Source organism: Haliotis asinina, chromosome 16 (genome assembly GCF_037392515.1).
Source record: "Haliotis asinina isolate JCU_RB_2024 chromosome 16, JCU_Hal_asi_v2, whole genome shotgun sequence".
NCBI classification, from domain to species: domain Eukaryota; kingdom Metazoa; phylum Mollusca; class Gastropoda; order Lepetellida; family Haliotidae; genus Haliotis; species Haliotis asinina.
This window is the reverse complement of record NC_090295.1, coordinates 34,698,724-34,721,635: the sequence shown is the minus strand read 5'-3', so window position 1 is coordinate 34,721,635 and position 22,912 is coordinate 34,698,724. Positions and strand designations below refer to the sequence as shown.

At 38.7% G+C, this 22,912-nt stretch overlaps 2 protein-coding genes across 5 annotated transcripts in view; one reads left to right on the top strand and one right to left on the bottom strand.

Moving 5' to 3' along the window:
• The first annotated feature begins 34 nt into the window (after positions 1–34).
• LOC137267983 (sperm-associated antigen 7-like) lies at positions 35–9,012 on the top strand. Its single transcript, XM_067802444.1, has 7 exons — positions 35–146; positions 903–970; positions 1,613–1,701; positions 2,012–2,096; positions 5,616–5,705; positions 6,204–6,360; positions 7,176–9,012. Exons 1-7 carry the CDS (start codon positions 68–70, stop codon positions 7,316–7,318), a joined length of 711 nt encoding a protein of 236 aa, XP_067658545.1. The 5' UTR covers positions 35–67; the 3' UTR covers positions 7,319–9,012.
• A 1,605-nt stretch (positions 9,013–10,617) lies between these two features.
• LOC137267977 (segment polarity protein dishevelled homolog DVL-3-like) overlaps positions 10,618–22,912 on the bottom strand; it is a 76,027-nt gene continuing 63,732 nt past the window's right edge. For all 4 annotated transcript variants that reach the window (XM_067802436.1, XM_067802438.1, XM_067802437.1 and 1 more), the window contains 2 exons: positions 15,436–15,666; positions 10,618–15,059 (listed from right to left, as the gene is read on the bottom strand). In XM_067802436.1, the coding sequence (XP_067658537.1) occupies positions 15,019–15,059; positions 15,436–15,666 (272 nt within the window). In that variant the 3' untranslated portion in view covers positions 10,618–15,018. The remainder of the gene's footprint in view (positions 15,060–15,435; positions 15,667–22,912) is intronic.

Below are 22,912 nucleotides of genomic sequence, written 5' to 3'. Positions count from 1 at the left end.
TTTTAAGAAAATAAAAGTAACAAATTATGTTTCTTGTACATCACGTTGGCAACAACAACAGAAAAGCATGGACTTGTTAGGATCTATCTTAGGCTCTATGCAAAAGCCGCCGTCAGTTGGCGATGCAGAGAAAAAGAAAGCTAAAGGTTGTTACTTTGGAGTGGCGCAGAATGACTCAATTACTCAGTAATAATTTCGATCTTAGATTTATGGCATGTTACACGTAACACGAGAAAGTTTGACATGTTTTTATCGTGACTCTTGACTGGCTGGACTGTCAGTGTCACGCATAGATTGTCATGAACTAATTTTCAGTTAGTAGAAGTTGTATTGAAACGTGTATATATATTTTCCTTTATATCAGGCAATGTTATGGCAACAGATGTCCAAAGGAAAACTATAAGACATCATTACTTGAAAGAGTAATGCAGAATTATTCCCAAATATTGCGAAATCATACTGTTATGTAATATGGAAACATTTCGATGTGCTAGACCACATTCAGGTATCTGTACTAGAACACTTGTATTCGTTTGACATCTATTCTCTAAGGAATGGAGCCAGTTTTGTTGACAGAGAGTGTCAAAATATTACATGATGCAGATATATGGTTCACACATGACAGTCACAACAAAGGGAAACAAACATCCTAAGAGATTCTCAACAACATTCATTGTGATTGTCAAATGTAACACTACACTAAACCACACCATTTCCTTGCAGGACCCTCTTATTTACTGTAAGGATGTTCCCAGTTAATTACATAATTAATTTTGTCAGGTTAAACCTTAACAGGTTATAACATAAAGCAAAACAACACGAATTTGTGGACTGTGTAATATCTACTCACCTTACTGTTATAGACGTAAACATCAGCCATTGTGGAGTTTCTGTTTTTTCAGAGCAAAAGGAGCTGTTTGAGAAGCAGCAGGAAAAGGAAAAACAGAAACTGAATGTATTTCGTGAGAAGGTGAGAAGCATTGGTTTGTGGGTCAGCCTGTTTGTTTCTTGGTAAATGATTATATTGAGCCATGAGAAGCAGAAATGAGATACAAATATGTTCTGTTATTTTATCCACTTGATCAGAAATCACAACACATTTTTATTACATGAACAATGTAGGGTAGTTCTAGCTATGACACAAGGTTAACTTCTGTGAGAACATGCACCCTGTGTGACATCAAAATTTTCTGCAACCTGTGTTCAGTATTGTTTATAGATTTGGTCTCAAAATTTATTTCTGCTGTCCTTACAGAGGGTAGTCAAGTCTTTTTTGGCACAGCTCTGTAACACAGCTCCTAACACCACAAATAGCCGCAACATAGCTGATGCAGCGTTAATCACTATTCACTTACTCCTGTTAACCAGCAAGTGAACATGCAGTATATGTAATTAGCCCCAGTGATCAGCATCAGGCAGCAAGTGAGAAACAAGACTGCATTGATAATGACAACAATTATGCAAAATAACACTTGCTCACATATTCTCCTGAAATGCTAGACACACTCTGCCTTATTGAATTTCAATGGGCTCTTATAGAGAACAATGTCTGTAACCATGGTAACCATTTTTCCTATCACATGATATTTTTGTTTGTTTTTATTGGATCTAGATGCAGAAACAGATCCATGAATTCATCAAAGACAGTTCAAAACAAAAGTACAAGTTTAAACCTATGGACAAAGTACTACGAGCTATTGTGTAAGTAGACACCACAAGTTCCCTTAAGACAATGGGTGCAGACTCTATACTTTTCTACAAACAATGCTTACTCTCATATTCTAATTATTGTGTGTGGTTTTGGTTTGTTTATGTGTTGTATCTTGTCATGTTTGGCCAGCAATATTCCAGCTGTATGGTGGTGCCCTGTAAACAACAGTGTCTTCACTAGACAATTCAGTGTTCAGCAAGATTGTAAGATGAAGTTGTGTCTTTTGAAAGAAAATGATTATAAACAAGCTGATGCTCTATCTGTTGATTTTAAATATGATCAATGATAAAATTGTTTCAGACATGAAGTGGCAGACGTAGCAGGATTGACGTCCTTCTCATTTGGTCAAGAGGAAGAAGACAGATATGTCATGTTGTGGAAGAAGGTACTTATGCTTTGTCTTGTCTGCCAAACTTCTCCACATCTTCAAACACTTAAAGCAGTGTATCAACCTTCTAGAAACCATTTCCTAGCCAACAGATTCCTGCTTTCTGTACCTTCCTGCAAGTGGAAGATGTTTGGTGCCAAATTCTTCATATAGGCTTTGGAACTGTCTTCAGATGCACTCCTTCCTTGACTACCTCTATATCTGGCTTAAGGACTCATCTGTTTCATAGTCACCAACAGTTGTTCATATTTTTAGTTTTATGTGCATATAGCAGCTATCTAATGAGTCTCAATATTATTATTATTATTATGTTTTACAGATTAAGATAGATATGCAGCAGAGAGGGTTCGGGTGATCCTGGCACAGTCAGGTTGGTAAGGCTCATCATCAACTCAGGGTCCTCGCCCACTCTACACGCAGCCCAGACAGCGAATGGGACTTCTCCCAGGAAACGCTGCCTAGTCGAACCCACCAAGAACTTTCTGGAGAATGTGAAGGCTCCCCAACACTGCAGCCTTCGGCATTACCCAGATTGTCAGAAGGGCTGTGCTCCCTGTGGAGAACCCAGGCACTCTCCTGATCAGCGCCCAGAGATCAGGAGGTACCAAACCAAGGGCACCGAGATCAATGGGGAGCCTGAAGACAGTGTACTTGGGATGCAAGCGAGACATTTCAAAGCCGAGGTCCACATATTTATCATGCTTTTCCTGAATCTTGCCAATCACATTAGAGTCAAAAGGGACAGAAAATTCAATGATATAAATAATTTCATTGGCTTTATCAAAAAGGACAAGATCAGGTTTATTGGCTGGAATTCGTCTCAGGCTGTATATTGGCCTATTCCAGAGAAGTTTGAAAGCATCATTTTCCAGGACTCCCTGGACATGTTCAGGATTGACCTCGGGGTCAAAGCCACAGGCATGACGGAGACGATGGTAAAAGCTGCAAGCCATGCCATCATTTAAGGTATGCTGTTTGTGCCAAGGAAGTCTCTGTAAATTCATTGCAAAAACGACATTTCATGTTAACATTTTGATTAAAAATCACAATTTGATTATTGCGACTGGGAAGTGACTGGTCCTGAGCAGCAAAAAGGAAGCCCTCAGTGTCACATTTTGAGACCAGCCTACTTCATCCAGACGAAGGAGTCGGTTGGATTGCTGTTCTGTTCCACACACTGCATGTACACACGATACAATGTCTTCTCAGACATCTTCTCCACAAAGAACCGACTCTGGGCAGACTTAGTAAAGGACTTCACCTGGTTTACTCCCATCGCTGTACCATCCAGCAGTACATCGCCATCAACAATATCAATCTCAAATTTCAGATTGTGTCTAACAACCTCGGCTCACTTAAAATAGCTGTGGAATTCCTTGCTTTCATCATGAATCTTGATGTGCATCACCAGAGGATCATCCAATAAATAAATATGTGCAAAAGTACACAAGAAAATTCTGTCATGAAGAGCCTCCACATTAATGAAACCCTGACCTCCAGAATTGATTGGCATATATAAACGATTGAGAGAGGAATGAGGGTGGTGTGCTCTGTTATCAGACATGATCCTTCTGGTCAGGCGGTTAAGACTCTGGATGTCTTGTTTGGTCCAATCAACTACTCCAAAGGAATAGGAGAGGACTGGCACAGAGGAAGAAGACAGATATGTCATGTTGTGGAAGAAGGTACTTATGCTTTGTCTTGTCTGCCAAACTTCTCCACATCTTCAAACACTTAAAGCAGTGTATCAACCTTCTAGAAACCATTTCCTAGCCAACAGATTCCTGCTTTCTGTACCTTCCTGCAAGTGGAAGATGTTTGGTGCCAAATTCTTCATATAGGCTTTGGAACTGTCTTCAGATGCACTCCTTCCTTGACTACCTCTATATCTGGCTTAAGGACTCATCTGTTTCATAGTCACCAACAGTTGTTCATATTTTTAGTTTTATGTGCATATAGCAGCTATCTAATGAGTCTCAATATTATTATTATTATTATGTTTTACAGATTAAGATAGATATGCAGCAGAGAGGGTTCGGGTGATCCTGGCACAGTCAGGTTGGTAAGGCTCATCATCAACTCAGGGTCCTCGCCCACTCTACACGCAGCCCAGACAGCGAATGGGACTTCTCCCAGGAAACGCTGCCTAGTCGAACCCACCAAGAACTTTCTGGAGAATGTGAAGGCTCCCCAACACTGCAGCCTTCGGCATTACCCAGATTGTCAGAAGGGCTGTGCTCCCTGTGGAGAACCCAGGCACTCTCCTGATCAGCGCCCAGAGATCAGGAGGTACCAAACCAAGGGCACCGAGATCAATGGGGAGCCTGAAGACAGTGTACTTGGGATGCAAGCGAGACATTTCAAAGCCGAGGTCCACATATTTATCATGCTTTTCCTGAATCTTGCCAATCACATTAGAGTCAAAAGGGACAGAAAATTCAATGATATAAATAATTTCATTGGCTTTATCAAAAAGGACAAGATCAGGTTTATTGGCTGGAATTCGTCTCAGGCTGTATATTGGCCTATTCCAGAGAAGTTTGAAAGCATCATTTTCCAGGACTCCCTGGACATGTTCAGGATTGACCTCGGGGTCAAAGCCACAGGCATGACGGAGACGATGGTAAAAGCTGCAAGCCATGCCATCATTTAAGGTATGCTGTTTGTGCCAAGGAAGTCTCTGTAAATTCATTGCAAAAACGACATTTCATGTTAACATTTTGATTAAAAATCACAATTTGATTATTGCGACTGGGAAGTGACTGGTCCTGAGCAGCAAAAAGGAAGCCCTCAGTGTCACATTTTGAGACCAGCCTACTTCATCCAGACGAAGGAGTCGGTTGGATTGCTGTTCTGTTCCACACACTGCATGTACACACGATACAATGTCTTCTCAGACATCTTCTCCACAAAGAACCGACTCTGGGCAGACTTAGTAAAGGACTTCACCTGGTTTACTCCCATCGCTGTACCATCCAGCAGTACATCGCCATCAACAATATCAATCTCAAATTTCAGATTGTGTCTAACAACCTCGGCTCACTTAAAATAGCTGTGGAATTCCTTGCTTTCATCATGAATCTTGATGTGCATCACCAGAGGATCATCCAATAAATAAATATGTGCAAAAGTACACAAGAAAATTCTGTCATGAAGAGCCTCCACATTAATGAAACCCTGACCTCCAGAATTGATTGGCATATATAAACGATTGAGAGAGGAATGAGGGTGGTGTGCTCTGTTATCAGACATGATCCTTCTGGTCAGGCGGTTAAGACTCTGGATGTCTTGTTTGGTCCAATCAACTACTCCAAAGGAATAGGAGAGGACTGGCACAGCAAAAGTATCGGTGGCTTTGACAACAGCATGAGCATCAATCTACTCAACTGGGGTGCAGTGATTGAATTTCCACATGAGTACAATGTCTAAAGCCTAATTTCTGTTATCTCCTGCAGATGATATTGTGATGGCATTGGTAAAAAAATCAGTAAAAGAATATGTGGTCACATTTTTCAGGAGTTTGCTCCTACGGATGATGAGTTGGCAGCATACAGACGAGGAATGGAATGGGACCCAGAGAAGGCGAAAGAACTTGCCAAACAAAAGGTGCCCAAACAGTCATGTGACAACAACAGTTTTATCATTGCTTTTATAGAATTATGCAGTGAAATTATGTAGCTCTCCCAGTCCAAAATATTTGAAGGAGTTGGAAATGTTTGATCAGCTGTACACAAGACGTTAGTAGCATCATGGCTGCCCCTGTACTCAAAAGCAATTCATGTTTAGATGGATGTGTTGTCGGGCATATTGTCGCACATGTCGGATGCATTGTTGGATACCTTGTCGGGCGCATTGTCAGACATGTTGTATAGTGTTTGGTCATGGCGTCAAGACAAACATATTTGTCTTTCAAAAATGTATAGTCAAAATATTTTAATGTTTTCATCTACCCATTGTTTTGAAACATCCATCGAAATTTAGTATATTCGAGAGTTTTAACTTGAGACAACTTTCGTAGTATTTTCTGACCAAGTCCAAGACGTGAGAGGTCAGGCCATAAAATGAAGTCAGTGTAACAAACTGATATGATATTTGTTTTGGCAGGAGATAGAAGCTCAGTCTGAAGCCCAAAACTTGAAGCGTAAACATGAGGAGGTGGCACCCTCTAGCAACTATCGAGAGAAATACAAACATCTAATCGGTGAGGAAGCTGCTAAGGATGCTGCCAAGTCCACCATTGCCAACAAGTCTTATGGTTTTGGTGAGTGAGGAATTAGTGTTGCTTATATTCTTGCTTTTATGATGTTTTAATGGAAAAATAATTGTCACAGAATATCATTGTTGGTACACTTAGGAGATAAACATTATGTGTTGGCCAATTTCCGGGTGTTATTGAGTATTTGAAGAACGGGAATGCATTTGGAACAGGCGGCGTCAGCCAAAGGTTTCAAATGAAATATTCCCGTGCTTCAAATACTCAATAACACCTGGAAATTGGCTAACACATGATGTTTATCGACATTGTAAACAAAAAAGTAAACCAAAGGGGTTTTACTGTCTGTATTCGTTTACATCGAGTATGGGTACAGCAGTGAAGTGTCATCAGTTGGCCTTTTCAGCTGGTTCCCATGGTAGCATCTGGAGTTGCTCATATGTGACGTCATTCTAAATTTACGTCATAATATGGTTTGAATGACGTCACCACTGTTGATGACACAACAAAACAGTTGTTTTCGTGTCAATACGCAGTGTATAGTCTTGCAGTTTCCGGGAATCTAATACCATTTGATCATGTTTTTCAACCAATCAGACTACAGAACACAGCAACTTTTGGTTTACAATTCTGTATGCTCCTCTCTCTCTCTCTCTCTCTCGCTCTCTCTCTCTCTTATGATATTTCACAGGATTATCCTTTATTAATGTTGAATGAATGAGTAAGTATGGTTTTACACTGCAGACAGGGATGGGACACCAGACATTGTACCCATGTGGGAAATCGAAATCAGGATTTTGGCATGTAACCAATAGGCACATTTATCAATGTTGCCAGATGAATGTGTGATGTTCTGTTTCCAGTCCCAAGTCACAACAAGAGAGACCAGCGTACAATTGAGCAGGTGCTTGCAGACAGTCGGGCCAAGAAGAAGCTGAAAACGGAAGGGGATGCTGCTGTTGATCCACCAGAGGGCGCTGCAGCAGAGCCTGATTTGTCACAATGATACTGTCATTAGGTTTTAGCACATATTTGTTGATGTTTGTTTTAATTCGCTGATGTAGAACACAGAACCACTGACTATTAGCGAAATGGTAACATGTCCTGTTGATACTGTTTGATGTAAGAGTAAAGAAATCATGGGGTTTTGTACAGAAATCAAATGGAATGGTAAATACTGATGTAATCATAGATTTTTTAAGCCTGGGATGGAAAAATGTGTTTGTCATGTATTCTGTTATGCTGATGGCTTCAATACCTACCATGCTAAATTAACACTCATTGTTCTTATTAGGGACTGTTCATAATTAATGGCATGTACAATCTGAGTGAACCCCTTAGAATGTATGTGCAAACTAAGTGACCCCCTTGCATGTCATTTGCAAAATCAATGAACACTCCTTCCAATTCCCATATGTTTTAAGCATATATTTTATAAAATACTTATGTAGAAAACTGCTGACCCCCCTCGTATATGGGTATAAAATTGATTACCCCTACCTCCCCAGAACAAAATGGGTGACACCCCCTTAAAATCATCATCATCAGAATAGTGCAAAGAGCAACATTTCGATGTAGTTTATTATGCCATTATCAAGCTTAAAGTCTACATTGATATGTGCTCTTTAATAAACAAGAATTTTGTCATCAATAAAAGTGCTTCATTTTTGACTCACTAACATTTAGAATGCCATTAGATGTGGTATACATTGAAGGGTGTGTATGTTGATCAATAATTATTAGTTTGGGAAGTAAGCTTAAAGTAATATGAATGCTTCAATGGGGGGTCACGTGTGTGGTTTTGTGTTAAACACCAGTCTTGTTTACGTCAAGTGATAACAAAGGATATATTGTTTTCTCAGGAGTGTGTACAGATTTCTGTATTTAATCTTCCTTCGTCACCGGACGTATTCATGGGAAAGTGTATTCAGGGATCTCAGATCATCCTCATGTATCAGGGCTGTTTTTACAGGTTTTAGCGGGTCTCTAATTCATTCCAATCGCATCTGTTACTGTGCTCATCATTGAGAAAGATATGAATCTGTCTCATTTGATGTCATGCTGTCATTGCGACATTTGTAGGGTTCGGGTGGCCCAGTCGTATAAGGAATTTGCTGTGGAGAGTTGTGTCCCTTGGAAACCTGTGCCTATGGGTTTGAGTCCTGTTTTGTCCTGGTTCTAGGTTTTACATTGCAGTGGTTAGAGTATTTGCTCCTCATGCCTGGGCTGACCCGTGAAGGTCCCGGGGTAGAATAGGCCTTCAGCAACTCATGCTTGCCATAAAAGGCAACTATGCTTGTCATAAGATTGGGTCAGGCTCATTGACTTGGTTGACACGTCTTCAGTTCCCAATTGCGCAGATTGATGCTCAAGTTCTTGGTTACTAGATTGTCTGGTCCAGACTCGATTATTTACAGACCGCTGCCATGCTGTGATACTGCTAATGAATGACAAATGAAATACATGACACCACTGTCGCTTAATCTAACTTTATTTCTTCACAGTCCTCAGTGTCAGTGATTGGTTCAGCATTTACGTCCGCTAAAAGAGTTAAGATGTATTTGTACAGTCCTGGCAATTGCCTTGATATATGTGGATGGTTCTACCCTATTATGTTATATGTATGACTTGAATTGATTGTCCAACTCTAGCATATTAGATTTGTATACAATTGTATAAACACTGTGTCTAACACCTGTCTTTTTGTGTTGATCTTATTATTTACAGATTACCAACAGATTTTTCATTGTTTCTTAAGCCTTACATCATATTGCTGCCGCTGATAAAGGGGCCAAGGGTAGCCTAGTGGTTAAAAGCTTGAACACGTCACACTGATCAGGTGCCTTTTGAATGGTCTCGTCACTGTATAGAATTACTTCCCTTGGACTCACCAGACCCTTGTGGGTTTATATGCATGTTTGCCAGATTATTTTGAGTAAGAAGTGTAGAGGACAGTTCAGTGATGATGTGTGCTGTCAAGATGTTTCATTTTCAATTCACTTTACAGAATACGTTCAGGTACGGTCTCCGATGATGGGAAAAAAGCTCCAAAACATGCTATGTTAATCTAATTATCAACCTAAGTTTTTGCTCGAAACCCATCTCGCTCACTATCAACATATATATCTTATGAAAAAATTAAATTAAATTAAATGGCTGACAACCAACTCACTGCCTCAAAGAGAAACAGATGAGGATTTTGCCTAATACTTTTTAGGTTAAAATTTGGTGGAACGAAGAAAGACATACTCAAAATTTCCTGGGTGTTGTATGTGGGAAATGGTGACAATACATACAGAAATCTTTAATCAAACAGAAGAACAAGCCAAGTATCAGAGCTTCCATGATGTGTGTGACCTCAAGGAGTCTGACCACCCAGGCACCTCAGTCTAAGTAATCAGTCTCAGCATTAGTCGTTACACTCCTCTACCGAGTCTAACAAACCTAGTAGGCGGTCATGTCAGGTAACCTTTGAGATTGACCAATCAGAACACACACAGAAATCACAAAAATGGACATTTGCACATACCTTTTGAACTTTACCTTAAAAAGATTTGTAACCAAACGATTCCAAATGCTATTTTCCATAGGCTCGCTAACAAGAGATGCGTACGAAGCACACTACAAAACTGTCAGCAGTGAGTAAGCAGTTGTTGAAAAGAGCATTTTTGTCAATATTCAAGGATGTCAGCTTGTGGAAATATTAGCTAATAACCATGTCATCAGAAAACCCTAAGCGTATATACTGCAGGTCAAATATGTGTTTTATGCAGATTTTGAGGGATCAGTGTTGGTGACTGGGCAGTAGAGGAGTGAAACAAATAATACTGACACAAAGTTTCAGCATGATGATGAGCAAATGCGTTAACCCATCTCTCCTGATGCAGCTGAATTATTGCTGACTTGAGTTAAAACTTCAGTTTGTTTCTAGAAATCGGGCCCAGTTGAAGGTAAGTAATGTTGCGCACAGAGAGTCCTTGAATGGCTGACCGAAGTGAATTCCTGAGTGTCAAGGATGTTAGTCTTGCCCCACAACGAAGCACACTGGATACACGTGGTTTCACTTATGGCAACTGCGTCTTTTTAAAAATTGTTTGTCCAGCTGAAGATGGGTAAATGACGGGATAAGTCATGTGATTTTACGTGTTTGGGTCCACTGAAAAATTTGAGTGATATTAATTATGACACACTCTTTTGGGATTGTCAGAAAACTGAGTGGTTGTTTGAATTTCAAGGGTCACCATATCCCAAAGTTCGGTTGCCCTCTGTTGATACTCTGAAAACAACATGAAAACAAAGGAAAGCTTTATCTTTGAATATTCGTTTATTATGACAATTTGGTGACATATACACATGTCTACAGTCAACTCAGATTTTCTTTACAAAAACTGTTACATGTACTTCTGGCACAATCAAGCACATGACCTGCTCGGATGCACTCTGCATGCTCTCAACCAGCTTCTAAGCTACAAAAATAACCCTACGTAAGGCAACATTTCTATAAATAGTCATTCATAGCTTCCCTATCTGCATATGAACATTATAAAGCCCTGCAAGAGCTTAATCTAAGAGCCCTACCGAAAGAGCATGGTTTAAGAGTCTTTGTATGGTTAGGATGTACACATACTCATAGGAAAAAATAAGGGAACAGAAAAATATGCCAAGTTTACTGCTCCATACAACACTGATGTCTGTGATCAAAATGAACAGCAAATTTTTACTCTCTGGTTGTCATCTTCATGAAACTCTATAATGTTGTGTAAAACATGTATGTGTTCCTTTACTTCTTGCCATCAGTATATTATGAGAGTTGCACAATAGAATGGCAATGAAACATAAAAATAACAGTAATAACCTGTAATCTAAAAGTACAGGTGAGTGAATGAGTTCCTTGAAACATGATCTGACTATATGTTTGGTAACAGTTCAATGGGTATCATATTTGACAATAGGATTGGCTACGGCACCCAACATAATTACACTATCATCCTGCCATATGCAGTTATGTAAAATTCTTGTATCTTTACACCCCCAAAAAAGACAAGCTTTCTTTGAAATGTTGTCGAGCCTTATCAAAATGGCTCTACCACTGCATGTACTATACCTGTATGACTGAAAACCGACGTACGAAAGATGACTCAAATTTTAGAAGTCCTTAGTCTCGTTCGAAAGGGCAAGGACTTTGATGTCGCCTGGAGAAACTGACAAAAATTAAAACGAACTATCTTAACTTACTTTCATATATGCATAAACATGTCACAAAAATCACTTATGAGGTAGAATTTATTGTAATGCTAATTAGTCTTCCTCATCCTTGTGACCTTTCAAATGAGAAAAATGATATCACCACTCAATCTTTGAGACAAGGGACTGGCATTTATCAGAGGGGTAAGGGTCACTTGCACTGAAATAGGTCCTACAACTGTAGCATATTTAATATTAACCCCCAAAGAAAGAAAAAAAAGAAAAAAAAAAATATATGAAAGATTAATATTAACTAGCCCCAATATCATAACTGAATTCGGCAGCTAGTTAAGTTCCCATCAATCTTGTGGTTGAAGTTGGTGAATAAACAGTAAAATACAGTCAAAAATATAAAATTTATCAATAAGTCATAAGTTGAGATCTGATAATAAATTAAAACATATACCGACTCTTCATCACTGAAGTAAAAGTCCAGCTAATAACTTCAACAAAGCAGCCCTAAAACTTGTGCGTTGAAGGTAAAGGCAAATCACAAAATTCTCAATTCTTTTAAAAGTGGTTTGAATGTGGAATCTGTAGAATGGTAAAGCATGGATATTGCACCGTAGATGGGAAATGTCCTGTTCTGGTGTTTTGGCGATGATGTCACAGACAACTAGCACCTAAATTGGAACACAGAGACAGTTCACCTGGACATGATGGAAGATGGATGGTTGATGGATACGCAGCATTAGTGAAAACATATACATTGACATTATTCACACATCATCATGTTTCTTCTCCATTTCAGCAACAAGCTTAAATATCTATTTCAGAATAAGTGCAAGATTTATGTTACGTAACAATTAGGCAAAACATTTCAACATATTTGGCTGTAGTATTGACATATAAAATATACTTGTTTAAACAAACAATAAATGATGCACGCAAGAGCAAGTCAAATGGATGGACATAATTTGTATCAGCAGAGCAAAGTTTCCATGCCAACACTCATTAAAAATCATCGATATGTCTTATCACAACTTCGTACTTGACAAAGGGAGGCAACTCTCATCAACATAAAAAAGCACATATTAAAACTGTACAGGTGAAGAAGCTTTGTACAAGGACAGAAAATAATATACAATAGCGGATAAAGTTTGTACAAAAGGTTAAAAGACATCAGGATAAATAGCCGAGTCCATCCGAGCAGGTTTCTCACTAACGGCTACTAAAATCAGCCGGTCTCGCATACTATGTATATCACATACTCCAATGGCATTCATTCTCACTCTCTCTCTAGCAGTCATACTGGTGTTCCGCATTTGTACAAGGCATTCATTAACAAGAGAAAACCACTCAACCCAGACACCAATGTAAATATTAGTTGCATTATCTCAGGTTCAGTCCCAAGTTGTCGCTCTCGTTACAATTATTGAAACAATTTCTATCATCTACTCTAACTAAATCGAAAAACTACCATACCACAAGTATGTAAGCAAACATGAAAAGAAAGTTTACAAACAATTCATCAGTATTACCAAACTAACAATATACCATCATCTCAAAGACAAAAACTCATTATTGTCCACGTTGAGCAATTTTCTCTTGTTTTCAACGTAAACATGTTTCACTACCATGCATAACTCAATCTTAGCATGTCCGTAAGACATTACACTCATATGTATTACATAACTAATCGTAACATGTACTTGTGACGTAGGTCAGATATATTATGTAAATCAGTCAATCGTAGCATGTAGGACTTACAACTATTTGAGAAGATCCAGCTGTCATGCCACAAAGACCGAGTAAAAAAAATTTCATGTAGACTTACGTCATTGGAACATATTCGATAATTTATGCAAACATTGTAGCATGTTCGACGACTTATGTACACATCGTAGCATGTACGCAAACTGCACACGCATGAGTGTAGTACGTAACAGAGGAACTGCTTGTATAAACATGGCCTGGAAAAGCAAGGGCAGCCAGGGTGCAGAAGACTACAAACAGGTCACCTTTTAAGTCCTCAACTGATGTTTGACAAATGATTTCCAGCTGTTCAACATCCATTTTCTTATCAAGGCACAGTAACTTTCAGAAATTTATTTCAACAAAGAAATTATGCTAACACTATCTAAATTCCAAACTTATTATGGAGTTTGATCTTCTAAATCACCTTGCTTAACAATCCTTCCAAAAAAGGACAACTTGATAAAATTTTCAATTTTCTTTTTTTGCTCAGGGTCAACTGAAATTATGTCAATAATAGCAAAATTGTCATAAGTGATTAGTGAATTTTCTAAAATCTTGAACAAATCAGTCAAATTATGCAATGTTGTGATGCTTCCGAACAAAGAAATTCATTGTAATTTCTCATTTAAATGAACTGGATTGTCATAACCTGAAATAGAACTTTAAGACAAATCAAAAACTAAACAAACTTCTATCTAACACATGATTGTGTGAAACTTAAGTGAAACTTAAATGAAACTGAGCTCGAAATATTTTCATTTGGATGCAGCTGGGCAGTTTGATATGTTACTCAGGTCAAACTCAGGACGATGACGTCACCATCAACAGATTATGATGTCATCATGAGTGTTTGATGACGGACATGCTGGCCACTGAGACGGAATATTGCATGCCAAGGATGCTGGGATAGGTGGGAGGGGCAGTGCTAAAGGTGGCAGGACATGCTCAGAATGTGGCTGGGATTGGGGTTGCAATGCTTGCAGAATTCTTTCCAAATGGTGTCTAACATGTTTCCATTTCTTCCCAAAAGAATTGGATTGAACCATTAGATACAAGCATGTTTATCAACACCCCAAATGAAAGAATTATGCAGTTAGTTCAGAGAGGTAATGCATGCAAACAAGCTGATGTGAACTGAACAGCAAGAGAAAAGGTAAAAGAAATGATAAAGTACTTGAGTTGCAGCAAATATTTTGGCAATGGATAGACAAGCAGTTTGAAAGCATGCATTAGGTGACAGGACAGAAAACAAAGAATCAAACAGATGAATGAAATGAAAGGGAGATAACTGTTGTGGAAACTGAATACCAATTTCCAGCATTCATGTCTTCTATTGCATTCAGTCAAGCTACACACCTACTGGCTTCTTCAAAAATAACTTTGTATACAATGTTGTGTTCTCTCTCTCTCTCATGGACAGGATTCATTGGCCGGTCTGTCCTCGGTGCTAGTATCACATGATGACGACACGTCACATGACTAACCACGATCATGTCTATTGTGCACACCCACCCATGTGAAATTCAAAGCAAGGCTTTGAGAAGTCCAACAGAGGTTTATGCAGCAGGGTTAATTGCATGATGGGAAGGAAAGAGCGTCAGAGAGCGAACGAACGAACGAGGCGGGCGGGCACTGTAGAAGGGTTAGCGTTGTTAGAAGAACGAAGTGGGTTAGATGTGAGATGGCGGGCGGGCGGGCTACGGGCGGGCAACGGGCGGAGGGAAGAATGCAACGGGCAGGTGGCAGACAGGCAGCAACTTTCCGTCAGTCAATCGTGGTCGGTATGTCCTCAATCTCTAGAAGAGCTACAATAAATAACAACACCGTAGTCATGCATTAAATACACACAGGTTTACAAGAATGCGCATATGTAGTAACACAGTAGGCTGAAAATGATCAAAGAAAATAGATAGACATGTTTCAAATCAGATCCTTTGGATGAACTTTACGTTCTCGGGCCAAACTGTTGTTGTATTCTTCCAAGCAAGTTTGGACATGTTATAACACTGCGGATAAGTAGTCTGCAGTATAACGTTTCACTCTACACTCAAGTGATGAGTTCTGGCTCACTGGTGAATTGCTCAATCACTCTGCATGCAATACAATCAAGCTGATTGGCTGATGAGTCAGTCACATGACCTGGACATGTGATGAATCACATGACATCCACAAAGAACTCACATGGATTTCCCATGGCCATTCTAAAGGACTGCCTGCTCCCACTGAGGTCAGCTGGCATCTGTGCTAGAGGCCCAGGAGGTGGGGGGAGGCTACGATCACTGGGGGCGCCTCGTCGCGCGCTCGCTAGGCTGGCTGTGTCGGTATCGCTGCCGCCGCCACTCCCAGCAGGACTAGCAGACTTTCGGTCTGACTTTTCTTTCTCCTTTTTGCTGCTACCAGATGCACTGCTCCCTGAAATGACAATCACATCTTTGACGAAACAGGCTTTGAAAAATACACAAACTGACACTAAATTGTTGATTTCATGCAGACACACTCAAGACGTTCAAATGAATGTAAATTTTCTAACCATAATGCATGCTGTTGACACTTTTTAGTGAAACATATTTACATTTTTTTATCTTCATCATTCAAATTTGTAAAATTAATTGAAATTTTGTTCAATAATTAATCATTTATGACTATCAATTAGCATGTACAATGATGATATGCAACAGACTACCAAGAACAACCTACTCCAAAAAGCTATTAATTCTACATGTTAACCTAGGAAGTGAAACAACCACAGAGTAATGTCACACTAGAGTTACCTCCCTTCACCAGGACATGAGAGACACCACAGTTTGAAATACGTCACATGACAACACAATGAAGGACACAAGTCAGCCCATGTTGCTGGTCTATGCTGAGGGACCTTGTTACTTATTTTTTAGCTGACAAAGCATGTTTTCCCCGTGACCCATCATCATTAGCCAAGAAGCAACGTGATGATATTTCTGCAATTCTTTTACAATTGACTGTTCCAATGCTACCATAAAGAAGACAATCCAATTTAATGGCTCATACAACTAAAAACCCTGGAGTGTTGAAAAGCAAAATTGCCACTGAAAAATTCAAATCATGAAAAAACTAGTAAAAATAAAATGAACAAAAAATTATTAAAAATATAAAAGATAAACAATAAGCAAACAAACGGCGAGCAAGAGCTTATCTGGAATACAGACATCAATTAAAAAATGCAGAAATGAGAAGTGGAATAGATGTCATTCCTCTACAACTGTTCCACTTGCAGCGAACCCAACAATGATAATAGGTCAGTTAGGTCTTTAATATCTGCAACATTGCTCCATAACAACCAGCTGATTCGAGGACACCGTACATTAACAAAACAGCCTGCTACAAGGTGAAACAACCACTGGATAGAGGGAAATCACAGTAACAATGTACCACAGCTCAACTATACCTGAACTATGAAGGAATTGTGGGAAATAAAACAACTGGTGATGTAACATAAACAACAGCATACATATTCTAGCATTCCGGCATGATTGAGTTTAATACAGCTGTGACTAGTATTTCAGCCATATCATAGCATGTCTACTTCATTCTGCAGGAGGGGATGCATACTGAAGATCACTTTGGAGAAATCCTTGATCGCAAGCAGTGGATTCTAGCAGCTAAGTGTTCCAGCTTGTGGCGATGATTTTCAGATAAGATGAAGGTGCTTGGTGACGATATTCAGGGATGATAACAGATGTTTGGCAACAATGAAATAATGACATGCCACAGACAACATCATGATAATTCTATGAGTAAGTGAGTGGGTATAGTTTTTATGCCGCTCTTAGCAATATTCCAGCAATATCACGGCTGGGGACTTCAGAAATATGTCCCACACATTGGTCTCCCTTTCTTAAATTGCTCCTGAAACCTTTGGTGTCAAGCAACTGCTTTTACCAAAAGGCTATCCAATTGCTCCTTATGATAATGAAGCCTCTGAACACATGATGATGCAATGCTGTCTCATTACCATGGCAACACAATATTCCAAGGTACGAGATAACAATGACAAATGTCTTAGAAGAGGCTACATGAGGCCAAGGTCCATACGTGTTGTATCAGGATGACGATAGTGAGATGATGGTGTTCCGTGCAACTGGTCACTAACCTGTCTTGTTTTGACTCGCGGACGTGGCGGCTTGTGCCGTGGTTTTGACACCAGGAATATTGTTGTTAGGTTCAAACGTATCATCATGACAGAGTGTTTTGTGAAGGAACTTCTCGGCCGCACCGTGCCAGTGCCGGGGGAGACACAAACATGCATTTTGTACTGGTAGTCAGAGAGAGAGAGAGAGAGGGGCAAATGTCAAATACTGGATACCATGGTAACAATGTTAGTTACTGTGGCAACCACATTTTAATGTCAATGTTTACAAGGATTCTAGATGATAGATAACTGTACACATTCTTTCTTCAGGCCAAGCATCTGCTGACGCAATTTCAACAGTTTGGAGACAAGTCCCACCCCAACAAAATAGCAACCCTAATTTAATTAGTCAATTAGAAGTTTAGGACCGAAGTTTACATTCCAGTTATAGTAGTCATAAGGGTGACATTTAAATATTTACTCAGATCTTCAAAATAAAGCAGTATCAAGTGTACTACTATATGGGCAAAAGTATTACCATTGATTTATAATCAACTGTGGAGCTTTGATCACAAATCTGCATAACCAGCAGAACTCATTTGATTTTCTTGAGTATCTTCCACTCTCAAATTCTAAAAGCCATGGTTGCACTTTACAGTGGATTCGGCACTAAACCTGCGATTAAACAATGTCATTAAGAAAGTGGTCAAATGTAACATGTTATATTTGGGATCACACTTTATTAGTAAAGTACAAATTCTAGTACTTTTGACAGCTTTCTAAATGTTACTGTGTAATCATAGCTTTTGGCTGTGGGAGCCATGCCAATTAACACTTATCAGTATGGTACACAAAGCCTGCAGCCTAGACTAGCAGTTGTCCAACTTTCATTTTTGTGGAAGTCGCAGTGGCTAAGTGGGTTAGCTGCTGACTTTGTGAGCTGGTGATTAGGTGCCTGACTCTGAGGGTGTGGGTTTAAGTCCCAAATGGGACTCAAATACTAGAATTTGTACTTTACTGAGAAAGTGTAATCCCAAATATAACCTATATTACATTTGACCACTTTCTTAACGACATTGTGTAATCACAGGTTTAACATTAATGGGATTATTCTTTGTTGAAATTTGGATAAAATTTTAAGGTCTTCGAGATTGCTGTATCAGTAGTTGAAGTTAAGGGGCCAATAAAACCTTAACATTCTATATTAGGGTTCTCGGGTTGACCCTCAGCTCCTATGTATTTTTAACAATGGAAAGACCAGGAAGGTCCTAAATGCATCATTATCTGCCTTTCACATGGTTTCTCATCCTCAATTATCTCCACTATACCCTGGATGCATCTGTGGCTCTGCCTGATGATTTTACCACCCATCTTGGCTGGTTTTTCATCAAATCCGCTGTTTATGCCAGGAAGTTACTTCCACTTATCAAAATTATCTAACTGATTAAACTTGAAACACAAATGATGCAGAGGTATTCTGAAAGAGGTAGGAGGAGTTCTTGCATATATTTTCATAAGTTTTTGACCTGTTAATTTGTCAGTATGATTTCCCCCAAATTTGAGTTGCAGTGAGAACAAATCTTTGTGGTGTGACCGCTTTTTGCTGATACAGCAGGGATGGAAATATTTCTTGAATTGCTTATGTAAAATCACTTGCCCTGATAATTTTTCCACTATACCAGCCAATTCTCTTGTTGATTTTTTAAATAAACAACATAATTAACAACGGAAAGTCAACTGGACACCGGTACAGCGTGATATACAAATTAGCTTGCCCGACAGAAAAAACACTTGACTGGGACGTCAAGCAATGGCTTATTTCCACCCCTGTACTGGCAAGCTCAGTTGTAAAGAAGGCTTAGCTGATTGGTTACTGTGAGAATGCACAGCCATCAAAGAGAGGTAATATAGCATAGATGCATACAATGTATAGTGGAGATTTATCGAGGACGATGGTTTCAGTAATGGCTAAGTCGGACATGACAATCAAATCCCCACGACTGAAAGACTGGTGCAAGTTATCATCATGTTACAGTTCATCATGTATACAACACAAGATTGGTGACTACAAGAACAGGAGAGGAAATCAATTGAAGATTACCCATAGATAGTACAAGCAAAATCATATTTCACATACTGATTTGTGTCGAAAAATCATTCATATTATGAAGAAAATACTTGAGGATGTCTGCTGGTGTTTTTTTGTCTTCACTGTTGAAACTAAAGAGTCATGAGTTGGGATTCTTTTGACAATGCAGTTTAGGTCTATCGCTCATGTGTCGTGCAAGGAAAGTCACAGAGGTATGTCAAGAAACAGTGATTTTTCAGGCAAAATTTTATGAGAGGTGTATTGCTTACTGAAAAAAGCAAACAGAAGCATTATTTTATCCAATGAAATCACTGTGTGCAACAATGTTCTAAGGCATCAGAGCTCCATTTTAAAGGAATGTAATTGTGCAGAAGATTTAAGATTTGAAGGAATTTGAACTTTTTCAAAAGAATGCTATAAGCATAGAACACTAATGTTACATAAAAAAGATCTTTCCTGAAAATTTCAAAGTTGCATCCAAATGTGGCAGGTAGTAAGCATGCAGTAAAATGCGCAGTAAAACTGGCATCCGAGTGACATCAAATTCATGTGTGAATATTGAGAATAGCAAAATGCACTAAGAAAACACAAGCAGACATCCAGAAGATAACCTGTATTTTCTTTTTTTCATTTGTATATTTTGAAAACTAGACAGATAAGCTGACAATGACAGCAAAGTAAGCCTGCAAAAAACTGCAAGTTGAAGTGCATAATAACTTAATCTTGTGCTTTCATAATTTGCAGTCACAGCTTGAAGACAGTTGGGAACATTTCTCAATGTGATAATTGAGGACGAATTCTTGCATCTTTATCCTTAGTGTGTCAGAGAAACCAATATCAAGCAGGCAGAAAGTAATAGCAAGCTGATGATGAACACTACTGCAGAAACGGAAGTGGCAGTGCAATATGGCTGAGCAAAGCTGCACACAGCGAGCGAAACTGCTGTACAGCACTGGTGTGTCATGTCAAGACGAGACAAAGGTATGATGGGTAGGTAATGTCTGCCCATGATGATGAAGGTGACTTGTGAACATAGAGAGTTTAACATGCCAGTATGGTGATGACAGTCACTATCTATATATGAAAATACTAGGACAACTACTATCTGCTTTCCAAGATGCAATGTACATTTCTGCCAAATGTTATTATTTCTGTTCACAGGTTATTACATTTTGTTTTGTTGATAAAAATATAACTTGTCCCAAAAATATATAACAAAATTAAAATAATAATGAACATTCAGAAGGCATGACGAAAAAATCTACTAAACAGTTAGACCGATCAAAAAGTGTATATTTTGTCCATTTGGGACCACATTTATGAACCTTGGTGTTTGGTAATCCACAAGCTGCAGCCAAACATCAATGCATTAAGGACAGAAAAAAAAAATAATAAAAAATAAAAAATAAAAAGATTAATTCAAAAGTCATTACAGTTAGAATTGAAATGTGGTTAAACATTATTCTCTGAGAAAGAATGAAGGCAAGATAGACATATGTGGAAAATGAACCAAACAGAAAAAACAAAACAAAAAAAAAAACCCAAAAAACAAAACAAAAAACCCCACAACCCCAACCTATTCTATCTTAAACTGATTTAATAATAGTTGAATGATAGGACGTAAAATGATACATTCATCATCCCTTCAGCTGAACAAAGACCTACAAGACTTCCCATTTTGGGTTACATCAAAATGACCTTTCATCCAACCAATCAGATATTGCTTAGCAGAACAAAGGAACTGACCACCATATAAATGTTGATATGACTATAATTAGCATTTCCTGTTTAAAATCATGCAGTCTTGGAAACAGGTGGCATTCTGAACTGACGGATTCAGTCAAAATTCCCATCTCTTGCTTCGATACAATAAAAATTTCCATGAATATACAAAAGAGAATTTCTACCAATCAGTTTCCAAATTCTGTACAAACATCTTTGTCCTTACATTCTCAAAGAGTAATCTGAAATGAAAGTCTCCATTTTGAAATACCTGAAACATACCTCGTGAAAACTGCTTCCTGATTGGCTAATGTTGGGTTCAGTCTAAGTTCAAGAAAGGTCATTCTGATATAAACTATGACAGGATGTCCTCATTGTACAGCGACAGCGAGTACTGAGATCTGCTCTTCATATGAATATGAATCAGCAGTGTCTACAATCATTCTATAAGTAGCTTGTGCCATCAGTGAGGAGTATGTGAAGAGGATGCGAGATGCAGCTCCCACATCCATTGAGGGGACATATGATTCAGTGTAAGAGCAGACAGAGGTGGCCTAGTTGAGTATGTCACGTTACAATGTGTAGAGCGTATATGCAACACCATTCAGACATCATGCAGATGAGTTTAGCAAAACAACAAAACATTGGAGACTGAAATCATTCAACATATGCTCATTTTAACAACTGACAACCAAGGAAAGACTACTCCTAACAGTTTCACATGGCAAATGTCTTCACTTAATGGCCCCTCAGTAATCCTGATGCAATGAGAATATATGCATTGTTCTTGAAAGGAATACAATTACTTCATAAACTTGATATTCTAACAATGCATAAATAAAATGAACACAAGAAGACAAAGTCATCAGTATCCCCTGCAATGGCAAATATTCTTCATGAATATGTCTACAAGTTATGATTATGCCAAATGTTTTGGTGTGTATATAGAAAGTGGAAGGAGAGCAATGAAAGGTTTTCATTGAAGTCACACTTGTTGCCATGGAAACGACAAAAATATTTTATTCAGAATTCCAAAACTACCAAAAGGCACCAGTGCACCAGCAGAGCTATCTATGTGCCAAGTTTGGTGGAGAAATATCAAACAGTTTTGTAGTTCTGCTCCGGAAAAGATAAATGTGCACGGACAAACGGACAGATGGAGCTCATTTTTTATACCCCTTGCAAAACGTATTGTGGGAATAATAATCAATAATGTCTCATACCCAGGAACAAAATGAACACAATACAAAACAGATTTGAAACTAAGAAATAAAAACTGTCAGCTAAAACATCACCAATCCCATCTTAAGTCCTTCAAAATTGAATTATCTCCCTTTGAACTAATAAATTGCATAATTATCTCCCTTACATACTTTTGGTGCATGCTGCACAGCCAACATCATTCATGGGATTATTCAACCACAAGCCATTTTGACCATATGAACAAGAGCTTTCCTGACAACTAGTTCAAAAACAAATTGAATGAAGCAAATTTTTGTCAGGAACAAACTTCATTTTGCTATGATATAAAAAATATCCTGATCATGTTTAACAGTACAATACTGAAGATTTAGTCTGTACAGTCATAGCATTGTGTGAAGTTAATATGTATCCATTTTCAATGAAAACCTGTAATCTACTATGGGCAAAATACACAGGACAACACATTTTCCACAGGCTTCTGTTGGAGTTAATTTAAAACTGATGTTAACTTTATCTAGTCGGCATTAGTTGCAATG

What these genes read in the sequence shown, in the direction of transcription:
- LOC137267983 (XM_067802444.1), top strand. Translation starts at nt 68, where the DNA reads ATGGACTTGTTAGGATCTATCTTAGGCTCTATGCAAAAGCCGCCGTCA. An exon ending in ATGTCATGTTGTGGAAGAAG is followed by an intron (nt 2,097 to 5,615) that starts GTACTTATGCTT and finishes CACATTTTTCAG; the next exon opens with GAGTTTGCTCCTACGGATGA. An exon ending in AAGAACTTGCCAAACAAAAG is followed by an intron (nt 5,706 to 6,203) that starts GTGCCCAAACAG and finishes TTGTTTTGGCAG; the next exon opens with GAGATAGAAGCTCAGTCTGA.